Source organism: Prionailurus viverrinus, chromosome D4, assembly GCF_022837055.1.
Source record: "Prionailurus viverrinus isolate Anna chromosome D4, UM_Priviv_1.0, whole genome shotgun sequence".
NCBI lineage: Eukaryota > Metazoa > Chordata > Mammalia > Carnivora > Felidae > Prionailurus > Prionailurus viverrinus.
In genome coordinates, this window is record NC_062573.1 from 42,150,395 (window position 1) to 42,172,756 (window position 22,362).

At 43.1% G+C, this 22,362-nt stretch overlaps 2 protein-coding genes across 3 annotated transcripts; one reads left to right on the forward strand and one right to left on the reverse strand.

Moving 5' to 3' along the window:
* Positions 1-505: 505 nt before the first annotated feature.
* Positions 506-10,331, forward strand: LOC125150870 (ubiquitin-conjugating enzyme E2 variant 1-like). 2 transcript variants are annotated; one of them, XM_047831311.1, is made up of 2 exons: positions 506-611; positions 9,874-10,331. In XM_047831311.1, the coding sequence occupies exon 2, from the start codon at positions 9,902-9,904 to the stop codon at positions 10,325-10,327; it is 426 nt and encodes a 141-aa protein (XP_047687267.1). In that variant the 5' UTR covers positions 506-611; positions 9,874-9,901; the 3' UTR covers positions 10,328-10,331. The 2 variants fall into 2 exon arrangements, with proteins under 2 accessions (XP_047687267.1, XP_047687266.1); XM_047831310.1 differs by lacking the exon at positions 506-611 and adding an exon at positions 9,682-9,723 and having other exon boundaries at positions 9,872-10,331.
* Positions 10,332-15,306: 4,975 nt separating this feature from the next.
* Positions 15,307-15,902, reverse strand: LOC125150653 (interferon omega-1-like). Its single transcript, XM_047830800.1, has one exon. It carries the CDS (start codon positions 15,895-15,897, stop codon positions 15,307-15,309), a length of 591 nt encoding a protein of 196 aa, XP_047686756.1. The 5' UTR covers positions 15,898-15,902.
* Positions 15,903-22,362: the final 6,460 nt, after the last annotated feature.

Below are 22,362 nucleotides of genomic sequence, written 5' to 3' on the forward strand. Positions count from 1 at the left end.
CCAATCTGTCTAAATCTATCTGCCCCTCCAGAGCACAACTTTTATCACGTCCCAGACCACACTGTACAATGATGGGTTAGTTCTCTCTCAACTAAGGTATGACCTACTTCATGGTGGGGAAATGGCTTCTGAACTCTTTGCCTAGCACACTCCTGAACACATAAAGGGACAATCTAAGTACTGAATGAGTAAGGAAATTTAAAGTGCAGTATTAAAAGAGGGGGGCACCAGGGTGGCTCAGTTGGCTGAGTGTCTGACTCTTGATTTTGGCTCAGGTCATGACCCCAGGGTCACGGGATGGAGCCCTTCATCAGGCTCTGCGCTCAGTGCAGGGCCTGCTTGGGATTATCTCTGTCTCTCCCTCTGCCCCTCTCCCCTGCTTGTGTGTGCTCTCTCTCTCTCAAATAAAAATAAATAAATAAATTTTTTTAGATGCAGCATTAACAAAGAGAGAGGAAGAGAGAGATAAGTACCATGTCGTCATGGCCAGTTATACACGTAAGGAGATACTCTACCTACAGGAGAGGAAGTTTTGTTTATGTGTCTGCTAAGAGGTTATATTCTTACTTTTGTTTTTCAGTTTCTCTACTCTTCCGGGATGGACAACTTGGGTAAGTGACTTCGTGCACTAAAAAATGAAGTATCTTTCTTTCTCTAATGACAGGGTGGTTTTTATCCTTGTATGGTAAGAGCACAATAAGACATGACATGTAGGACAGAAGTGCCGGTGGGAGCCCCTCTCGCAACTAATTGTTCTGCTCACCTGAGAAAAATCCTTTCCTGAACCCGCTCTTCATGGCCCTTCAGTCGCTGTCTGCCGGTGACCATTAGTCACGCTTTCGACCGCCGAGTAATATAGAAACCACTGACACCAACTTGAGGGTTTCCTATTTTTGGTGCAGTTTAAGAAACACTGAATATAGCAGATATACATAAAACAATACATGAAAATAGCATAAATGGCTCACTTTTATAGTTGTATGGAGTGTAACACTCCTCCCATTGTTGTATTCAAAAAGCACTTGTCTTGTTACTGTCCAAAGTGGGTGGCCGCTGAATTAGTTTCTCCACCCACTATTAGTAGACATTTGATGGAAAATGTCCTTATTTCTTTGGCTTGTACACTTGAAATATTATGGGTAAGCAGAAGATAGCCAGCATGTAGTATCTAGAGACAAGTAGCCAGAGTCACATTACAGTGATGCAGGGAAATGATCATAGCACAAAAATGGTCCCATGGTTTTACCTTCAATGCGAGAAGAATCCATCTTCTTGGAAGTACAGAAACCTGGTCAGACACGTTTTAGTCACTGAAGGTGGAGATGTGTACCTGTTGGGAAGGGTGGAGCAAGGTTTGAGGAGAACAAAGAACAAGGTTACCCTTGACCCTCTACATAAGAGATCTAAGTGTACCTTGTTGTAGTGAAATTTATTCCAAGTTTCCGTATTCGCCTTGTAATAAATAAAATATTTCCCTGGGAGAGACTTTAATTATTCCAAATAACAGAAATTCATTTGGGCTCATGCCAGATGAACAAAGTGGTTATCAATGTGGATAAAAATATTTATGATCAAAAGGGAGTTAGTTTGAGAGCGCTAAAAATTGGATTCTTAGCTGGTATATTATTCAGTATAGTGGACTTTTTGTAGTAACAGCTCCCCATTTATTCTCATTCCTTGGGAGGAAGGAAAGATGCTCAATGGAACTGGGAAGAAAATAAGCATATTTCCAGAGCAAATTATGGGATTACACGAGAAATACCTTGAAGGACCCATTTGTGCCTACTGAGGGTTGGGGGAGAAAGAGGATGCATTCTCTGTGGGTGGGTGGGTTTCAGGAACTGAAATAAATAAACCAACAAAATTGTCCTCAAAATTCTTCTGGCTGGGCGGATTTCTTTTTTTTTTAACGTCTATTTATTTTTGAGACAGAGAGAGACAGAGCATGAACAGGGGAGGGGGCAGAGAGAGAGGGAGACACAGAATCCGAAACAGGCTCCAGGCTCGGAGCTGTCAGCACAGAGCCCGACGCGGGGCTCGAACTCTCCGACCGTGAGATCATGACCTAAGCCCAAGTCGGACGCTCACCGACCGAGCCACCCAGGCGCCCCTGGCTGGGCGGATTTCTACCATGAGTTGAAATTAGAAGGGCAAAGAGAGGTGTTCGGATATTTCAGGGTTTCAGCCATAGCCTTCTACAGGGAGATTGTCTCAGAAGATACACAATCAAGGGTCCTGTGCAGAAAGGATGTTAGAGATCTCCCCAGCAGATTCATCTCTAAGTCCTAGACACAAAGTTCCTTGGACCACTTGGGCCCATATCTGAGGCCTTAGACATCAAAAACTACATGCGCATTATACACACATGGGTAGAGGGCTCAGTTCTGGAGGAAAGATTTCTTTCCCTAAAGCATCTCTCTCAGGTTACTGTGTGCAACAAATGCCTGACATATTAAAAATAAACGAATACAACAAGAACAATAAAACACCAACTGTCCTTCTCTTTCACATCATTTAGATACAGCATTTTAAGGGTCAGGCCAAGGGTGATCCTGGTGTCATCATCATGGCTTTATCAGAATTGACTTTCTATTCCCAAGCTGGGTAATGAGAATTGGACCAGGTTGTGAATTAACTTTCTTCTTCCTCAGAATGGGTTCTTCTTAGGATGTTCCTTGTCATCTAATGTAAATGTGAGCCCACTCTAAGACCCCTGAGGTAAACCCCTGCTGGTGTGAATCCAAAGGCAGTGCTATTTTAGGCTCAAATTAGGTATCTTCCCTACTTAAGAAAAAATGTAAAATACAATACAGTATGTACATATGTTGAGGCAATTCAGATGATGAATCAAATGCTGGTTATACATCCAATAAACTGTGAAACTCAGACCTAATAAAAACATGTTTTTCGAGAGATAGATACACCCCTACCTGGGTCCTAACTCTGCTCCAGCCCCACTTGCTTCCTGGGCGGGGTTCAGACTTGAGGGTAGAATTTGGACAGGAAGGGGATCTTAACACTTCTGTACCAAATGAGAATTTTGCTTCTGTCACTCCCAGAGAATAGGAGGGACCTTCAGAGTCCCTCAGTAGCTGATGGAAGAGAGCCAGGCACTGACAAAAGACCAAGCCATCGTACCCTTCAGGTGAGGTGCCAGCAGGTTTTCAGCCTCGCGGCACAGAGGATCTCGTGTTATTTGGGACGAGACCCGGATGGAGCAACTCCTCCCCGGGCTTCATCGGCAGGTGGACGTAGTAGGGGTGGGGGAGGAGAAAAAAGAAGTTCCCCTCCTGAGCAGTGAGGCACTAACAGTGGGAATTAAGAGAATTTCCCAAGGAATAAGCCTCTCTGTTGAAAGCAAAAGAATACAGCCCCTGGCCTGGGAGGATGTCAGGGTGAAATCAGCAGGTGCTATCTTTCCATGAAAAAACCTGCTGAAAATTTAAGAGAATAAGGAAAATTGAGGAAATGAAGAAGGCGATGCAGCGTCTCTCCATGTGGAAATGTTGAACATACCTGGTGCCCACACAAGCGATATGGTTTGGTAGCCCCTGGGTTGAAAAGTGATACTTATTAATGCAGTACTACTGAGACTAACACTCAGAGGATCTGTTCTCAAGAGCAGAGATCGAGTCACAGAAACTGGGGCCCATGCCATGTCCTCTGAACACAAGGGAACCAAGATGTTGCTATCTTTCCTCAAGCATCCTGAGCAGTGCCATTCCATGGTGCCTGTGGGTCAGAATCATCAGGAGACCCCCTACACCCTCCTCCCTCATCAACTCTTAAGTCCTGATTTGGTTTTGTATTTAAATATATTATACAAGCGATCGTCACACGCATTGAAATATTCATAGGAGCAAAACAAAAAGCAAATGCATGTGTATTCACAGCTTCTTCCTCTCAGGTACCCTGTAAGGAAGATTGTGCCTCTCTCTGCTTGGTCTGGGGGTCTTTTGTCATGCTCCATTATATGCATATATAAAAGTGTAGAAAGTGATGCAGAAGTGGAATGATCTCCAGAAAACAATAGAAAGCAATTTTTATAATATATAGGAAGAAAATAATTGTGAGATGGATAGAAGAATGGATCCAGCAGAGCAGGGGCAGGGATCAGAAAAAAAGGCAAACATTCCATGTAGTTAGAGACGATTTGAGGAGAGATCCCCTCTTCAAATTTAGATTTAGAAAGAGAGGTAAAAGGAGAATCCTAAGGGGTTCCACGGTGCAGAGGCTGGGGGAATAGGGTGCAGGATGGGTGAGCAGAATCCAGATGGAAGAGCCTGGGAAGGAGTTATGCTTTCCGATAATAATTTGAATTGAATTTTCATATATCTTGGCAAAAATGGGTATTTTTTTTGTTGACACATATGTAACCTCTACTTAAAGAGAATTTTAGAAATTGGAATTTTTAAAGTTGATACTGGAACAAAAACAAATAAAATTGCTTTACGATCCCTGGCAGATACGTATAAATGAGGACTGATAATAGAATAATGGTTGTTTTCGAAATAAATAAGGGAAGGTTGACTGATTCAATTAACGTTGTTGGGAAAATAGTCTCCTTGGGACAAAAAAAAAAAAGAGATTTCAAATCTCCTATAATATGCAAAATGAAATTTGATGTTTAAGGGATAAAAGGAAATGAGCAGGTTGGCTATAAAGGGAGATCATCTGGGTTTCGATAGCAGCTTTGACATACAGGGCTCTGTGGCCAGGAGCATGTCACTGCCTCTCTAAGACCACCCAGCTGTTACGTGAGTACAATAAAAGTTGCTAAATCACTGAACGGTTATGGATATAAATATATGAAAGGAGAAAAAACCCTGTTAAATACGAGGGAAAAAACCATGCATATAAAAAGCTTTAGGGGTGCCCTGGTGGCTCAGTCAGTTAGGCGTCTGACTCTTGATTTCGGCTCATGTCATGATCTCACAGTTGTGAGATCAAGCCCCACATTGGGGTCCGTGCTGGGTGTGGAGCCCCCTTAAGATTCTCTCTCTCCCTCTGCCCCTCCTTGGCTCAAATTAAAAAAATAATGAAATCAAAATAAAATTTGAAAACATTTTTTAATCTTCAGATGGGAAAGTTCTTCTGAGTGATATGAAAACCCAAGGCCAGAAAAGAAAAGAGCAACACATTTTAATATGTGATTTTTTAAAAGTCTGCCCGATAAAGAACTATCAAGAAATTTAAAGATATATGAAAAAAATCTTGAAACATATGATTGATGCTAACATTTTCATTTTAAAAAGGACTCAGAAAAGTTTAACAACTCAGTGCCAACTACAAAAACAGATAGAGCTACAAGTAGATAATATACATATATCAAAAAACCATGGGGCGCCTGGGTGGCGCAGTCGGTTAAGCGTCCGACTTCAGCCAGGTCATGATCTCGCGGTCAGTGAGTTCGAGCCCCGCATCGGGCTCTGGGCTGATGGCTCAGAGCCTGGAGCCTGTTTCCGATTCTGTGTCTCCCTCTCTCTCTGCCCTTCCCCCGTTAATGCTCTGTCTCTCTCTGTCCCAAAAATAAAAATAAACGTTGAAAAAAAATTTAAAAAAAAAAAAAACCAGCCTCCCTGGAGATCATTTATATAAATGAAAAATCTGATAAACAAGATGGTTTGGTGATGATTGGGGTAAGAGCACATACCTATACACAGTAGAGGTGTATAATTCTCAAACATGGGTGATTAATTTGGTAAAATCTACCAAAATTTTTGAACCACTGAACCCAGAAAATACAGTTCTAGATATTTATATTACAGAACTACACCTGTCCAAATGTGTGCCCAATTTTTTATTGCAGCATTTTTATATAAAAGATGATTGCAGCCATAATAATGTGCTGTTATAAAGGATTAGATAAGTAAACAATGGGCCCTCCATTTTACAGAATACTGTAATAGCCATTAAATTCACTTGGGTAAAGAATATTCACCTGCATCCAGACTCATGTTAAATAGTGATGAATAGATTGTTTTGAATTTTTGCCAGTACTTTGTTAGCCTTAAAAAATAAGACTGCTATGGGGCACCTGGGTGGCTCAGTCGGTTAAGCAGCCGACTTCGGCTCAGGTCATGATCTCGCGGTCCGGGAGTTCGAGCCCCGCGTCGGGCTATGTGCTGACAGCTCAGAGCCTGGAGCCTGTTTCAGATTCTGTGTCTCCCTCTCTCTGACCCTCCCCCGTTCATGCTCTGTCTCTCTCTGTCTCAAAAATAAATAAACGTTAAAAAAATAATAATAATAAAACTGATACATTTTTGCCAGCAATCGATGGGTTTGTTTGGGAATAGCACAGAATTGCAATTGGGCACAGCAAGGTATAGAAAACAGTAGACAAGTTTGGAAAAAAAAAAGAGGAAATGTTCTTTTATAGAGAAAAGTGGGAGAGTGGGGTTGCCGGGGAGGGTAGCTGTTATAAACAAAAAGTCCATTGGAGTAAACTAGGAGGTCAAATTATAGTGGCTTACCATTGGCTGAATTGTGACTATCTCTCACTGGCTGGACTATTGCCAATAGTAAAGTAATATTGGCTCGCAAGGCCCATGTCTTCCGGTTGGATTCGCAACTGACTGATTGGTAGGGCTGGCAAGGCAGGAGCGTTCCCCTTGCCCAACCTCCTGACTCCATTTTATTGAGGTTTCTATTTATTAATTTTCACAAGTTGGTTTGAAAACCCATGTCACTGATCACATTATTGATTGTGATAACTAGCTTATAAACAATGTGTACAAAAATGTTCCAAATGTCATTTTATTTAAATAGCAAATATATTTATGGGAATCTAGAATAAATAAATAATGCAAAACAAAGGGGAAAGGCAGGCTTTAAAATGATGATGTCAGCCTAACACCAGTTCTGTGTTGTTATTTACTGTCTAATCTGACTGCATCACACCATCCAATATAATTGGCTTCTAAGGGAATCGGGGGTAATTTTTCCCATCCTGATTTTAATAACTTTATCACCTGGTATCACTTTGCTAAGAAGTAAGAAGCATATTTGAATGGCTGAATGCTAGTAAAAACAAAAGACAACAACAATGACAACAACAACAAAGCATTAGCTGTGGTCCTTAAGGATGAACATAGCCTGGTGCTACGTTAATTAACCAGATGCAGTAAGACGTATGAATACCTAGAATTAATTACTTTGCTTTTTATTGACACACTGAGCAGCCTCTCTAGTGACTGATACTATTCTGTCCTCTAGTGGTTCGAATTGAAAATCCCTGCCTACATACATTCCGGGAAAATTGCTATAAGGTGGAAACTTTGTGAAATTCTCCCCTTAAAAGGAAAACAAACCAAAAATGAAAAACAGCCGGGAAAACTTGATGTATATACATCATCAAATAATCAGAGCAGAAATAACTTGATCTCACTGTAATTCAGATTTCCATTGTTTTGCCCATTACGTCATTCAAAAGTTTTCAGAACTATGACATTTCAACTCGATTTTATTTTTTTTTCAACTTTTTTTTTTTTTTTTTTTTTGGGACAGAGAGAGACAGAGCATGAACGGGGGAGGGGCAGAGAGAGAGGGAGACACAGAATCGGAAACAGGCTCCAGGCTCTGAGCCATCAGCCCAGAGCCTGACGCGGGGCTCGCACTCACGGACTGCGAGATCGTGACCTGGCTGAAGTCCAACGCTTAACCGACTGCGCCACCCAGGCGCCCCTCAACTTGATTTTAAACATTCACAACCAACGGTGGAGTTCAATAGAGTCTTTTCCATGCCATTTTCTAAAGAGTACCATATCTTCAAGCCTTAAGAAAGTAACATTTTTCAAAGGCAGGAAAAAGGAACCATGTAACATACCCAAACACAAATAAAGCTGACAAAGTCTTAGTATTCTAAGTACTTTTTATACACTATTTCCTTGAAGACTCTAGGATCTTTGCCACTTTAGCTCAGTAGCTTTCATCTAGTTCACACACACACACACACACACACACACACACAAGCACACATGTGTGAATGACACAGAATAGCTTCTGGATCAGTGAACCCAGATTCTCCCAGTGCTCCACACGTTTCAGCCAAGGTTATTTGTTGACCATCTGCACAGTCAAATGGCCATGACTACATCCCCTATTCTCCAGCACATTCTTTCTGCAGGTTGTTCTCCTATACGAAGCATTTTCTCACTTAGGATGGTTGTGGCTATAAACACATGTGCTATTTCGTAGTGCTTCCTAAAATCTCAGCTTGTCTGAACATATTTCCATCCTTCTTTTATGGATATGACCAAAGGAATAGTTTAAATAAGAAGCAATATCAGAATAAGATCGATGTACATCAGATGAGAGCTCCCCAGGTCTGTGACTCGGGGTGTGTTGTTTTATTATGCATAGTCTCATTTTCTAGCTCTTGTCTATAAAAGCATATACAATTGTTTACTGGGCCATGTTCCCAAAACTGTTACAATAAAAATGGGGTCTTATCATTCTTTGACTTATTTCAGCCAAAATCCAGTCAACAGCTTGGGGAGTATGGACAAGGAAGCTGGGAAGAAGGAAAGTATAATCACTATTGACTCATCTACTTTATCTTATTACATGGGGAAAGTGTAAGACTCAGAAATCAAAATATTCTTTAAATCAAAATTCAGTCATCAACCAGAAATTTGCTCTGTGTGAATTTTAATTTAAAAAAGTCAGCATTGGGGAGCCTGGGTGGCTCAGTCGGTTAAGCGTCTGACTTCAGCTCAGGTCATGATCTCGCGGTCCGTGAGTTCGAGCCCCGCGTCAGGCTCTGGGCTGAGGGCTCAGAGCCTGGAGCCTGCTTCCGATTCTGTGTCTCCCTCTCTCTCTGCCCCTCCCCCATTCATGCTCTGTCTCTCTCTGTCCCCAAAATAAATAAACATTAAAATAAAATAAAAAATAAATAAATAAATAAATAAATAAATAAATAAATAAAAAAGTCAGCATTAACTCATAATTTACAATCCTTGCAAATTTTACTTCTTCCACCAGGCTTAAAGTTTACCCCATTTTTTTGTCACCCCCTCTGCCTACATGCATACACCTTCTTTGGGCTAATAATTACAAATTTACCTCAAGAAATATCTTACATTCTGTATGTATCAACACCAACCTTGGAAGGTCACCTTATTTTAGTTCAAGGAAAAAGATAAACATAGGGTTCTTCACCCTTGGGTGCTGGATCTCCTGCCCAGGGCACAGGTGAGCACACCCAGCATGCCCTTGGTCTCCTGGATCCATTCTTCCTATCTCTTTGCCCAAAATGTTGCCTCCTGTCCAGTATAAAAGCCCAGTGGTTTGCTTTAGCTCCATTCCAGTTCTGCTTCCCTTTCTATACAATATATCATCCTTAGCACACAGGAAAAACAATCAATCACACAAATGCAGGATTTTCTTTAGAGAGGGTCCCTGAGAAAAGAAATACAGTGAATGAATTTTCCCCTGTTAGTAATTTGTTTCTGTTGCTGTCTAATAAGGTTTTTTCCCCTTTGTATTTTTTTATGTGCATGTGTTTTGTTTTTTGTATTTTTTTTTTTTGAGAGAGAGAGAGAGAGAGAGAGAGAGCGCACGTGCACAAGCAGGGAAGGGGCAAAGAGAGAGGAAGACACAGAATTCCAAGCAGGCTCCAGGCTCTGAGCTGTCAGCATAGAACCTGACGCGGGGCTCGAACTCATGAGCTGTGAGATCATGACCCGAGCCGAAGTCAGATGCTTAACCAACAGAACCAGCGAGGTGCCCCCTCTTTCAATAAATCTTTTACCTCTGCATGATTTTGGTCATTTGGAAATAATTGGTTCACTGAATTATATCGTCCATCCAAATGTTGACACATTTCATTTTATAATTTTTAATGTTTTTTTTTTTGTGTTTTTTTTTTGAGAGACAGAGACAGGAGCGACAGCGACGCAAGATGGCAGCCACCACGGGCTCGGGAGTAAAAGTCCCTCGCAACTTTCGACTGTTGGAAGAACTGGAAGAAGGCCAGAAAGGGGTAGGAGATGGCACAGTTAGCTGGGGTCTAGAAGATGACGAAGACATGACACTTACAAGATGGACAGGGATGATAATTGGGCCTCCGAGAACAATTTATGAAAACCGAATATACAGCCTTAAAATAGAATGTGGACCTAAATACCCAGAAGCACACCCCTTTGTAAGATTTGTAACAAAAATTAATATTAATGGAGTGGTGGACCCAAGAGCCATATCAGTGCTAACAAAATGGCAGAATTCATACAGCATCAAAGTCGTCCTGCAAGAGCTCCGGCACCTAATGATGTCTAAAGAAAACATGAAACTCCCTCAGCCGCCCGAAGGACAGTGTTACAGCAATTAATCAAGAAGAAAAACCACAGGCCCTCCCCCTACCCCCCTCCCATTTGATTTAAGCAGTCTTCATTTTCCACAGTAGTAAGTTTTCTAGATACGTCTTGTAGACCTCAAAGTACAGGAAAAGAAGCTCCCATTCAAAGGCAATTTATCTTAAGATACTGGAAATGATACTAATTTTTTTGTCCATATAAAATATATAAGTTGTGCTATAACAAATCATCCTGTCAAGTGTAACCACTGTCCACATAGTTGAACTTCGGGGATCAAGAAAGTATATTTAAATTGATTCCCATCATAACTGGTGGGGCACATCTAACTCAACTGTGAAAAGACACATCACACAATCACCTTGCTGCTGATTACATGGCCTGGGGTCTCTGCCTTCTCCCCTTCTCCTCCCCCTGCCTCCCTGCCTGCCTCCCTCCCTCCCTCCTTCCCTCCCTGCAACAGCCCTTCAGCTTGGGTTGGCTTGCTAGAGTAGGTGTGAAGGTTTCAGGTCACAGCCTGTGGGACTACTGCTGGGTGTGTGGGGGTGCTCCATCTGCACCCCTGCTTTTTTTAAGTCTTAAATGATGCCCCCCACCACACCCCCCCCAAGCGATTGTCCCTTCTTAACTTTCCACCACCACCCTTGGCCGAAGCATAGATTGTAACCCCCTCTGCTCCCCTCTGAAATTGGCCTTTGGTGAGGAATTCAGGGCTCTCCCCATATCTTCTCCCCCACCTTAATTGAGGGGTGCTGCTTTTTCCTTCCTCCTCCTCAACTCCCTTTTTGTACCATCACCACCCAACACTTTCCACAGTACTTCCTTGCTTTGGCCAGAAGCCATCAGGTAAGGTTGGAAAGAGTCTCTGACTTCCCTCGTTTAGTTTTGGAACCACATTTACTCACTCTCCACCAGCCTGGGAATGAATATTGGGTCCCCAGCCCTGCCACCCTCTGCTGTCATCGTCAGCTGATGCGGTTTTTTAGCTCAGGTTCTGATAAAGTGAAAAGAACAGTCACCAGGGGTACTCACACCCGCCAGCTCTCAAAGTTCTTGGTGGTTAAACTTGGAGAAAGGCCACAGAAGACACTTGTAAGCACACACGATCCTTCTGAATGAATTTCCTTTTCCTGTAATTGCTTTTGCTTTTAAAAATTGAAGACGTTTTACACAGGGTTCTCATGTGGTCATCTTGCAATCCATTTGGGTCTAGTTTGGAATGTGGCAACTGGAACAAAAAGAACCTTGAATTCGGTGCACACTTTGGTTTTGGTGCTGCTGTTTCTCACGGTCCTCAGCAGGGATTGAAAAAGAACCCGGTGTGCACAGCGGATCCCCGAAATTGGTGGGCTTGACTTCCTGGCAAATTGCTGCATTTTTCCACTTTTCTGCTCAGGACCACTAAATGCTGAGATGTGGATGCATACCGAAATAAAAGCGATTCATTGTGTTCTAAAAAAAAAAAGAGAGAGAGAGAGAGAGAGAGAGAGACAGAGACAGAGTGCAAGTGGGGGAGGGGCAGAGAGAGAGGGAGACACAGAATCTGAAGCAGGTTCCAGGCTCTGAGCTGTCAGCCCCGAGCCCAACACAAGGCTCAAAGCCACAGACCATGAGATCATTACTTGAGCAGAAGTCAGACGCTTAACCAACTGAGCCACCCAGGCACCGCTGTGCATGTTATTATAACTAATTAATTAATTACTACAAATAAATCAGGAGTATCAGGATCTTGGCAAGAGTGGCGGTGATTAGGTACTATAGATGAACTGACATGCCTTTGAAGGCCACTACTTGTAGATGCTGAAGATACTCTGGGAGATTTTTCTAGTAGTCGGCACATGTTCTCTGAGTTTTCAAAGCATGAAGGGAGGTTGGTCTGTGTGCTATATCTTTGGGGCTACATCTTTGGAGCTTCTCAAGTGGTGGTGACATTCTTGGAGTTGTCAAAATATCTATTTATTTTATTTATTTTAGAGAGAGAGAGAGAGAAGGGGAGAGGGGCGGGGGGAAGAGAGAGAGAGAGAGAGGGAGGGAGGGAGTGAGAGACAGAGAGAGAGAGAAAGAGAACCTCAAGCTGGCTCCACACTCAGCATGGAGCCCGACACAGGGCTTGATCCTAAGACCCTGGGATTATGACCTGAGCAGAAATCAAGAGTCAGATGCTCAACTGACTGAGCCACCCAAGAGCCCCAATCTATTTTTGCCTTTAAGTGAGTTCAATCCTCATCTTCAAATAGAGACAATAATAGACTTAAAGCTCTCTTAGAGCTAGAATATTTTGATATAGAGTTTCTGTCAGGTGCCCGGAGACTCTCCCTCCTCCCAAGAACTTAATGTGTCTATGGGTCCTGAACAAAAATGCCTCACTGAGATTTGACCCCAGAATCAGTCTGGGAAATACAGGTATTTCCTGTTTCTAGTGTAGGTCTCTCCTAGAAAAAAACTTCTCCTCTCTTCAGTGTGTGTTTGCATCGGCTTAGATATAGAAATTGAGCACATCACTTTTGATCACTTTTGAGAAGTTCCATGTGTTTTTACAGAACAAAGTTGTTATACATTATAATGAAAATATTGTTCTATAAAATATAAATACCATGCTCAAGCTAAAATCCATAAAAATAAATTTAAACCTGTCAGACTGATCGCTGAACAGAATTCATATTTCTCTGATTAAGGCCACTATTGTTGATTCCAAGCTTCCGTTTTCAGTTTTTTGAGCAACTTCTAAAATGCATGACCACCTGGACTTGTACGAATCATTTGTTGTTGTTTTACGAGAGCTTACTTCTCTTCCTTTTTCCCTTAGTTTGTTTTTTTTTTCACCAGTTTTTAATGAAGAGGAAGCACCTGCTGATTTCCACTGTGACAATTTCTTACACACAGAGATGGTAACCCACGTTTCCCTCGAAGTAATACCATATTTCTCTCCCCCCCCCTTCACAAACAAGCGTATAAAGATAATTTCTATACATGGTATCCCTAATTCTCGTTCTTGTGTTTTCTCTTCCACCTACTCCTATCTGGCCTCTGCCCCATTAATTCCACTAAACCAAAACCATGCTAAGGCCACCAGCCCCATCTGTTTGCAGGTCCATGGGGACAGTTCATCCACACCTGCCCTACAAAGCACCACCCTGACCCGTATTCCCTTCATGGTCAGGTCTTGTCCCCATGTGTCCTTCCAACTGCACTGGCCACTCTGCCTCAATGCCCTTCCCAGACTCTCCTCTGCCTGACCTTTAAACATTGAAGGTACGCAAGACAACATCTCATTGTCCATTCTACTTATACGTGACCACATTCATTCCCATGCCTCATTCCCAGATACTCAGTAAGGAATCCCAAACTGACACCTCCCTCATGGCATTTTTGTAAATTCCAGACCCACATTCCCAACTGCAAGTAAGACTTCAGCACTCACATGTCTCCCAGGCGCCTTAGAAAGGATATCTAATATCACTCTTCCTTGCCAACATCCTTTGTACCTAAAACTTCTTGTGTAAGAACATCATTTTCCTTTGCTTCCCTTTGTAATTTTTAACATAATTGAAATAAAATAAACATTAGTACTGTTTTTTATGTCTCCTTCCCTATAAGGCTGAGTTTCAACACAGCAGAAACTGTATATGCTTTATTGACCTCTAGATTTTTTTTTTCATTTTTTAAAAAGATTTTACTTCTTTCAAATATAATTTATTGTCAAATTGGCTAACATACAGCGTGTAAAGTGTGCTCTTGGTCTCCGGGGTAGATTCCCGTGGTTCATCACTTACATACAACACCCAGTGCTCATCCCAACAAGCGCCCTCCTCAATGCCCATCACCCATTTCCCCCTCTTCCCCACCCCCACCCCCATCAACCCTCAGAATGTTCTCTGCATTTAGGGTCCCTTTTGCTTTGCCTGCCTCCCTTTCTGTTTGTAACTATTTTTCCCCCTTTCCTTCCCCTATGGTCTTCTGTTAAGTTTCTCAAGATCGACATATGAGTGAAAACATGATATCTGTCCTTCTCTGACTGACTTATTTCACTCAGCATAATACCTTCCGGTTCCATCCATGTTGCCGCAAATGGCATGACTTCATTCTTTCTCATTGTCAAGTAGTATTCCATCATGTATATATATATATATATATATATATATATATATATATACACACACACACACCCCACATTTTCTTTATCCATTCATCTGCTGATGGACATTTAGGCTTTTCCCATAATTTGGCTTTTTAAGTAATATCTACACCTCCAATTTATAAACCGGAAATCAAGAGTTGCACGCTCTACAGACTAAGCCAGCCAGGCGCCCCTTTCATTTTTTAAAAAGTGAGGTCCATGCCCAACGTGGAGCTTGAGCTCACAACCCTGAGGTCAAGAGTTGCAGTTCTACTGACTGAGCCATCCAGGCACCCCAGGTGACCTCTAGTTCCTTGACCACAATTACACAGTTGTCATTTAGATACTCCCGTTTTGACATATACTCTGAATGGAATGAATGAGTAAATAAATTTTACTATCTGTTCCTCAATATCATTTACAATGATGTGGATTTTGATTTTAGAACAAACATTCGAGAAGTTCTCTTTGATAAGTATGTAACATATAAAGCAAAATGCAAATTTAATAACACGGAAAGGTAAATATGTTTTGTAAATTTTAATGCAATTTAAAGATGAACATTTCACTGTATATAATTTCTGAATTCTATAAATACGACAGATGCAAGAAGGAATACATATAAATAAATAAATAAATAAATAAATAAATAAATAAATAAATAACTTTTTTAAAAAAGGGAAACCAAGCATCAGAGAAGTCATCTCTTAGAGACTAACAATCCTGAAGCTGCATTTTTTAAAACATCTTCTTCATACTATTCACAAAGTATTTGTTGAGTTAAATTCAATGAATTCTCTACTAAAGCAGGAATGAGTCTCTTGAAGTGAGCAGGCATAGTGCAGGGGTGATGTGGCACGTGAGTCATTGAGAATCACTTCAAGGTGACCCCAGGTCTCCATCCTTGATGGCCAAGCTGTCTTGCAAGGTCGCCGAGGAGGACAAGGCTCTCATGATTTCCAGCCTGACAATTTCCCAGGCGCAGTCACTGTATCCCTCGTCCTCCAGGTAGACGCGGATGTCCTGGAAGTACCTCTTGATGGCCAGGGCAGGGCCGTGCATCCCCGGGCCGCGCTCTCCCTCGCCCGTGGCCTGCAGCAAGCAGGCGTCCAGGGCTTCCAGCTGCCGGTGGAGGCCAGAGCGGAGTCCGTGCAGCGGCGCGGGGCTCCAGGCCGCCGAGGAGCGCTCCGTGTGCAACAGGTTGAAGGTCTGCTGGAGCAGCTCCCGCAGGACGGCGGCGGCGGCCTGGGCCTCCCGGAGCTGGCCGCCCTCCAGCATCTCCCGGGGGAAGCGGAAGTCTTTTCTGGCCCGCAGGCACAAGAAAGGGGACAGTCTCCGCATCTGGCCCAGGAGCACCAAGTTGTCCCTGCTAACCTGCGCGTGGCTCCCAGGCAGGGCACAGCCCAGAGAGCCTCCAGGGCGGCAGGCGAGCAGCGCCAGGGCGGTCAGCAGAGGGCGCAGGAGAGCCATGGGGAAGCCGAGGGGGCTGCTGGCAGGGCTGAGCTGGGCGGCTGGGGGACCTCGGGGCCGAGGTTCTCTGAGGACCAACTCGAAGCATGGCTCTTAAATACGGAACGCGGACAATTTCATTTTCTGAACATCCTCTCCACTTTTACTTCCTTTTTTTTTGTTTTCATTTATGCATTCTCCTTATTGTGTAAGAAGATGTCATCAATCTAAAATACTACGTTGGCAATGGAAGCTTTATTTCCCAATAAACTTCTGATACGTCCATCCCAATGGACACTTATCAACCAAACGAGAAACGTCTTTGTCCTAAAGACTGGAGTGATGTAGGCATGTAGGTACTCATACACACACCTGCTCGCATATGTTTTCATATATGAACATTGCTCTTTGTATTAGAAAGAAACTTTGGCCTTGATCGTGGACTAGGTTTTTACCCTCTTTACTTCATACAGAGACAGACTCCTTCATTCCTATGGGTTTTTGTATCTTGCTAGGTTCTGACCAGACCACGTATGGTAAATAAGCTCTTTAGAACCAGGACTGGGTTTTAATTACTGTTGTACTCACATTAGAGGCTTGTGGTGATAAGTGAATGAGTTTCTTGGATGTTTTTCTTCATTCTAGAAATAATTGATGCAGGTCCATGCAGTTATGCTTCACTGGAGCCTCAGGGTCAAGACTAATAATACAGACACTATTCTTCTGCCATTTTGTAACCCGTCTACAGTGCTCCTCAGGCTGTGCCAGTGTCCCCAGCAGGAAGCCCGGTTCTGGTCTGGGACATGTAGCTGTGAAGATTCTAATCCCAGATCATTTTATTTTCTCAGCAACCCCTCACTCGCAAGGTTGTTATCACCTCTACTAACATGTTCCTCTGGAGTGACTGAGTGTCCTCAACCCAGCCTCTCCTGGACTCACTCCCTGAGGGCAGGCTCACCTTGTCCTGAGGACATTAGAATTCCCCTGCTGTGGAGGCGCTGGTTTCTTTGTTAGCAAAAGAGTTAATGCCCCTTATTCCTTCCCTCCACCCCTGGAGTGTTTGTGTGAGGGACCCTAGCTCTCAGTGTTGACCTCCTCCTCTCCTGAGCAGGTATCAAAGTGTCAACAGCCCTCAGATGCCAAGGGCAAAAGTTTGTTTCCTCTAAGGAGGGGAGTGACCCAACTGTAATCATTTCATCTTTAGTAAGCAAAAACTTGTCATTTTGCCACCACAGCTTTTATTGTTCAATCTTTTACTTCAATCATTGAACACTAGTTAGACTCAAAACTTCTGAGCTGGGCTCAGGGGACTCACTGATGATGTCTCTCAGTGGAATCTTTCAGCACAGAAACTAGCGATTCTCAGGTGTTCATTCAGTCTAGGCATGTCTGTTTAGTTTCTTAGTCTGTTCCTCCCTCTCATGCTCAGAAGGAAGGGGGTGAGGCCGAGGCTGTTATGTCAGAGAGAAATGTCTTTTTTCCTTTATTTATTCGTGATCTTTCATTTTAAATTAAATGCAGATAACAACAAGAAGAATTCTAATAACTTAGTTTTTACACAGTGGTGACATAGGCTGTCTTCCTCCTCCTGCGTCGTGTTCTACATCATCCTGAGGTTAATACAAAGGGAAGTTAAAGAAAGGCCAAGGGGCTGCCCCATTTTTCTCTATCATTTTCAAAACATCAGTTGTGTTGTTTCCCATTTCAACTTTCCTAGAAAGCAAAACATGACAGTTCTGCATGGGCAAAAACAAACAAACAAACAAACAAAAACCTCACAAAGGTTAAGTCCAAATGTCACGAGAGTGAAAGAAGTCACCTTTCTGCTGAAAAATGTAAGTGAGCACGATTCGGTGCACAGAACCGGGGACTGTGCACAGCAAAAGAGCTGTGTCAGCCTGAGGCTCAGAGAAGACCAACTCCTGGATCCATGGACGGCCCTCAGCTCTGCAAGACCAGCACCTGATTTTACTTTCACTTAATCTACATATGATCAGCTCTGAGGAGAGATGACAGGGGTCGCATCAACCAGCTCACAAGAGACTGGCAAGCAGACCCCACCTGCTAACCCCGTGTGGAAGAATCAGGATCACAGATATTTGCCTTGCCCGAGCACGCTACCTCGTTAAGAAAGCCACTCACTCAATGGCAGTATTGCCCTGAGAAAGGGAATTGGATGGTCCTAAAAGATTCTGCTCTTCATCTGCATAATAATAAGGATGATGATGTTTTATGATGATAACACCGGGGTTGATTGGATGCTAACTATTCTAAGATCTTTGAAATTATGAATTCAGTCTTCTCAATGGACCCATTGGGATCGCAGTCGTTTATACAACGGTTTAGAGAGAATATAAATCTGGAGGAATAAATTATCCTGATGGGACGAAAGATCCAAGGCCAAAACCATAAGGAGAATTGAGATAATGACTTGTCTGGAAGCACCTCTTAAGGGAATGAAGGATAGAAATGGACATTGGAATTCAGAACCAGGAAAGGCTAGGGCATGAAATCAGTATGGCAGGGAGGGTGAGGTGATCAAGGATTCCAAATCCCACTTCAGATGCCAAAGGGTTGTCGTCTATGTTTTGGACGGCAACAGGGGCTGTGGTATGAGTCACCTAAATGGACTGACTTGACATTCTAAGGACAAGGTGACAAAATCCCTTTTAAATAGTCATAAGGCAGTAGATTTTTCTGCCAGTTGAGACAGAAGTTTGCATCTGGCACTGGAATAGCCCCCCCTCCCTTCCAATACCCTGCAGGCTGCTGTGATGTCATCGCCACCCCTGCTGGGGACACTGCTAGTGGCCACGTCCACACAGGAGAAGTCTGTGCTCCCAATGTCCACTTGAATCTTCTCAGGGTCCGGAACTGAAGGATCTGGAGAGCCTGGACTCAATGCTGCCCTTTGGTGTTGTTCCACCCCCTGAGGACATGTCACTGATCCCACGGACCCTTTTACGTTTCTCTTCTCCTTCCATGTTCCCCAGTGGCTGCGGGCTTTCGACACCTTTACGTTTTCAGATGCGCAGCTGTGGTTTTTTGAAGAAACGAGCCTCTTGCACCTGTAATCAGAACATAGTCATGCCCAAACACAGGCCCGGATGAGCGCCTGGGTGTAGATGTGTGGGCAGGGTTCCCCGAGTTTTGTGTTTCTGTGCTGGACTGGACATCTGGGGGCCTTGACCTCCGCAGCCCAGCAATCAGCCGGCAGAGGGTGGAGCTATGGCCTGATGCACACTCTGACTTCTGAAGCTGGAGAACGTTGGCTGCTTCCGCTGCTGCTGCAAGTGATCTTGCCAAGTCCATCAGTGGGCACCTGGCAACAGGCCCTGCCTCCTCCGTGTCCCCTGTCAGGTTGGCCAGAAGTGCCTGGGGATGGAAAGTTGGCAGGTGGGGGCTCAATCCCCTGGCCAGCGCCTCTGGCCCTGCAGCTAAGTTCTCCAAAACTTTTGAATATTTAATATTTTGAATATTTGAGTCCTTTAAGTCCTTTAAGTCGTAGCTTAAAGGGACAATTTCAGGAAGAAGTCCAATTTCTGCATGCATCCCAAACCCTTCCCCCAGTTTTGGTCGCTGCCCCAGTAGCACATGGCCACCAGGGGGCGGCCTTCCCTGAAAGGAGCTTCATTCGCCCACCCTTCAACGGGATCCCGCTTTCTGTTTCCTTTTAACCTCAGTTGCTATTACATCACATTCAATGGAAATTAAAAGAAAGTCTCTCTTGCAGGTGTTTCTGCAAAACCTAGACGTTTCATTTGGTTTTTGCTTTCTACTTGTGATGTGCTGCTCTTAAGGGAAACTAAGCTGAGACCGCAACGGAACAGAAATAGGCTGACAGGTCAAGGGAGTGAGCGACCACGGTGTGTGGGAACTTCCGTCTGGGCCAGGGAGGAAACCCATAGGGCAGGGGAAAGTGTCCTGGAATGCTGGGGGAGGGGCAGGTGCCAGAATATTAAAGAAACATCATGTTCTTCTGAACTTCCACCTAGATGTTTATTCTCGACGCTCAGATATTAACACAAGCCACCGTTTCATCACTGAATATAAATAAGACACTTTTTCGAAATGAGGAATGAATCAGTCAGCCATCTCTAGAATTCACGATAGAATTCTGGTTTTTTAGGCTGCCTCCTTTGAAGGTCAGTTAGTGCAAGGTAGGTAGGACAGGAAAGCTTGCTAAGAATTGTGTAGAAAGAGACAAACACTATTCTCATATATAGCTGTCTGAAGAAAACTAGGAAAATACCGGCCATGTTTTTCGTCATTACTCTCAGGAAGATGCAATGCTCGGTGCCTTTCATGTGCATGACTTCATGCATAATATTCTACTATCATAAGGTTTTTTTTAATGTTTATTTATTTTTGAGAGAGAAAGAGAGACAGAGTGTGAGCAGGGGAGGGGAAGAGAGAGAGAGGGAGACACAGAATCCGAAGCAGGTTCCAGGCTCTGAGCTGTCAGCACAGAGCCCAATGCAGGGCTCGAACTCACACACCGCGAGATCATGACTGAAGTCAGACTCAACCAACTGAGCCACCCAGGCGCCCCCATAATATTCTACTATAATTACTCCTGAATTATATATGACGCTCTTGTGCTCTATGGATTTTCCTTCTTCGTGTTGTATTTTCAGCTGATTTTAACTAAATTTTTCTTTGCCTTAAGTATTAACAAAGAGAATGCCTGACCCAGCTTCCCACTTTCATTTTAAGAAAATCTGTCTGTCTTCATGTCCATAATAATTTTGCTATTTTGGGATCCACCAATGATTGTAGTAGTTACAAAATTAGGGAAAATTACCGGTGAGTAACATAAGAGAATTCTTATCATATCAAACTCTCCTAGAAAATGAAACATGGCAGAAAACTGTTGCAGTAAACCAATGTCACAGTGATCAAAGTTAAGTAACTGAATTCATGAAGCCAATAATTCCAGGAAGCATTATTGTGTCAGTGGTAACAGATGTTTTCATGAAGGGTTGAATTAGTTATCTATTCCTGCCTAGTGAATTCTTAAAGATGAATAGATTGCTGATATACAAGGTAGTAATAACTAAGGATAAACCATTGAAAGTAATTAAGTAAATCATGAATCAAAATAAATGCAATATTAAACACATGAACATGCCAGTGCATCAATTTCATGAAATCACCCAGAGGAAACCATATGGCATAAAAGGCAGAACGACGCACAGAAAAACTACCCCACAACATTTTCCAGATGCCACGCTGTCTTCTCCACTTCAGAGGCACTAACTTCTCTTATGAAGGCTTTCATCCACTCCGGTGTGGTTTCTGCTTATTAATTCCACCAAACCAGCTCTCATGAAGGTCACCGATGGTATCTATTTTTCTGATGTAGCAGGCAATTAAATCCATATCGTCCATGAATCCACTGACACTCTTCTAAGCACAATGTATTTCCTCAAATACGCTCCTCACCATCCTCTCTTGTTATCCTCCTACTGAATGGTCAGTATACTTGTGTATCCTTTGTGTCTCTTCTCTCTCCTCCCTTGAATGCTTGAGGATCCTTAGAATCCAGTTGATGTCTTTTTCTCACACTACACTGTCTCCCCCCATGTCCACCTCTGTTTCTGGCTTCCCATTGTCACGTATGGACCGCTAGGCATGGCGTTACTTGTAAAATGCAAGCTCACTTGTCCTCTGACAATGGTAATTTGCACTCCGATGTCTCCCAGTCAACTGTAGAGATGGGCAGCTTTTATTTTTATTTCTTGACATACTTCGTTCTAGCACCAGGTGAGAGAATTCACTTATTTGCCTTCTTCATTATAACATTAAGTATGATTATTGTTTTTATTATTTTTAATGTTTATTTAGAGAGAGAGAGAAAGCATGAGCAGGGGAGGGGCGCAGAGAGAGAGAGACAAAGGATCCCAAGCAGGCTCCATGCTTCCAGCCCAGCCCAGAGCCCGACACGGGGTTTCATCTCACAAACCGTGAGATCATGACCTGAGCCCAAATCAAGAGTCAGATGTTTAACTGACTGAGCGACCCAGGTGCTCCTGGTTATTGTTTTTAGATCTATCCCTAGAAAAATGAAAGATAAAGACATTAGAAACTGTATCTGTGGGACGCCTTGGTGGCTCAGTCCATTAAGCGTCTGACTTTGGCTCAGGTCATGATCTCAGTTTGCGAATTTGAGCCCCACGTCGGGCTCTGTGCTGACAGCTCGGAGCCTGGAGCCTGCTACGGATTCTGTATCTCCTCTCTCTGCCCCTCCCAGACTTGTGCTCTGTCTCTGACTCTCCAAAATAAATAAATGTTAAAAAAAAATTAAAACAAAAAAAAAGGAAACTGTATTTGTTAGGTCCTACAACCTCGGGGCAAAGTACAACTTGTCTTATAGGAAGTCAGTTGCTACTTCTGATGTTAACATAATATAATAGGTAAACGCATTTTGCCATCCATTTTTTTTTAATGTTATTTATTTATTTATTTATTTTTTGAAGGAGAGAG

What these genes read in the sequence shown, in the direction of transcription:
- LOC125150870 (XM_047831311.1), top strand. Translation starts at nt 9,902, where the DNA reads ATGGCAGCCACCACGGGCTCGGGAGTAAAAGTCCCTCGCAACTTTCGA.
- LOC125150653 (XM_047830800.1), bottom strand. Translation starts at nt 15,897, where the DNA reads ATGGCTCTCCTGCGCCCTCTGCTGACCGCCCTGGCGCTGCTCGCCTGC.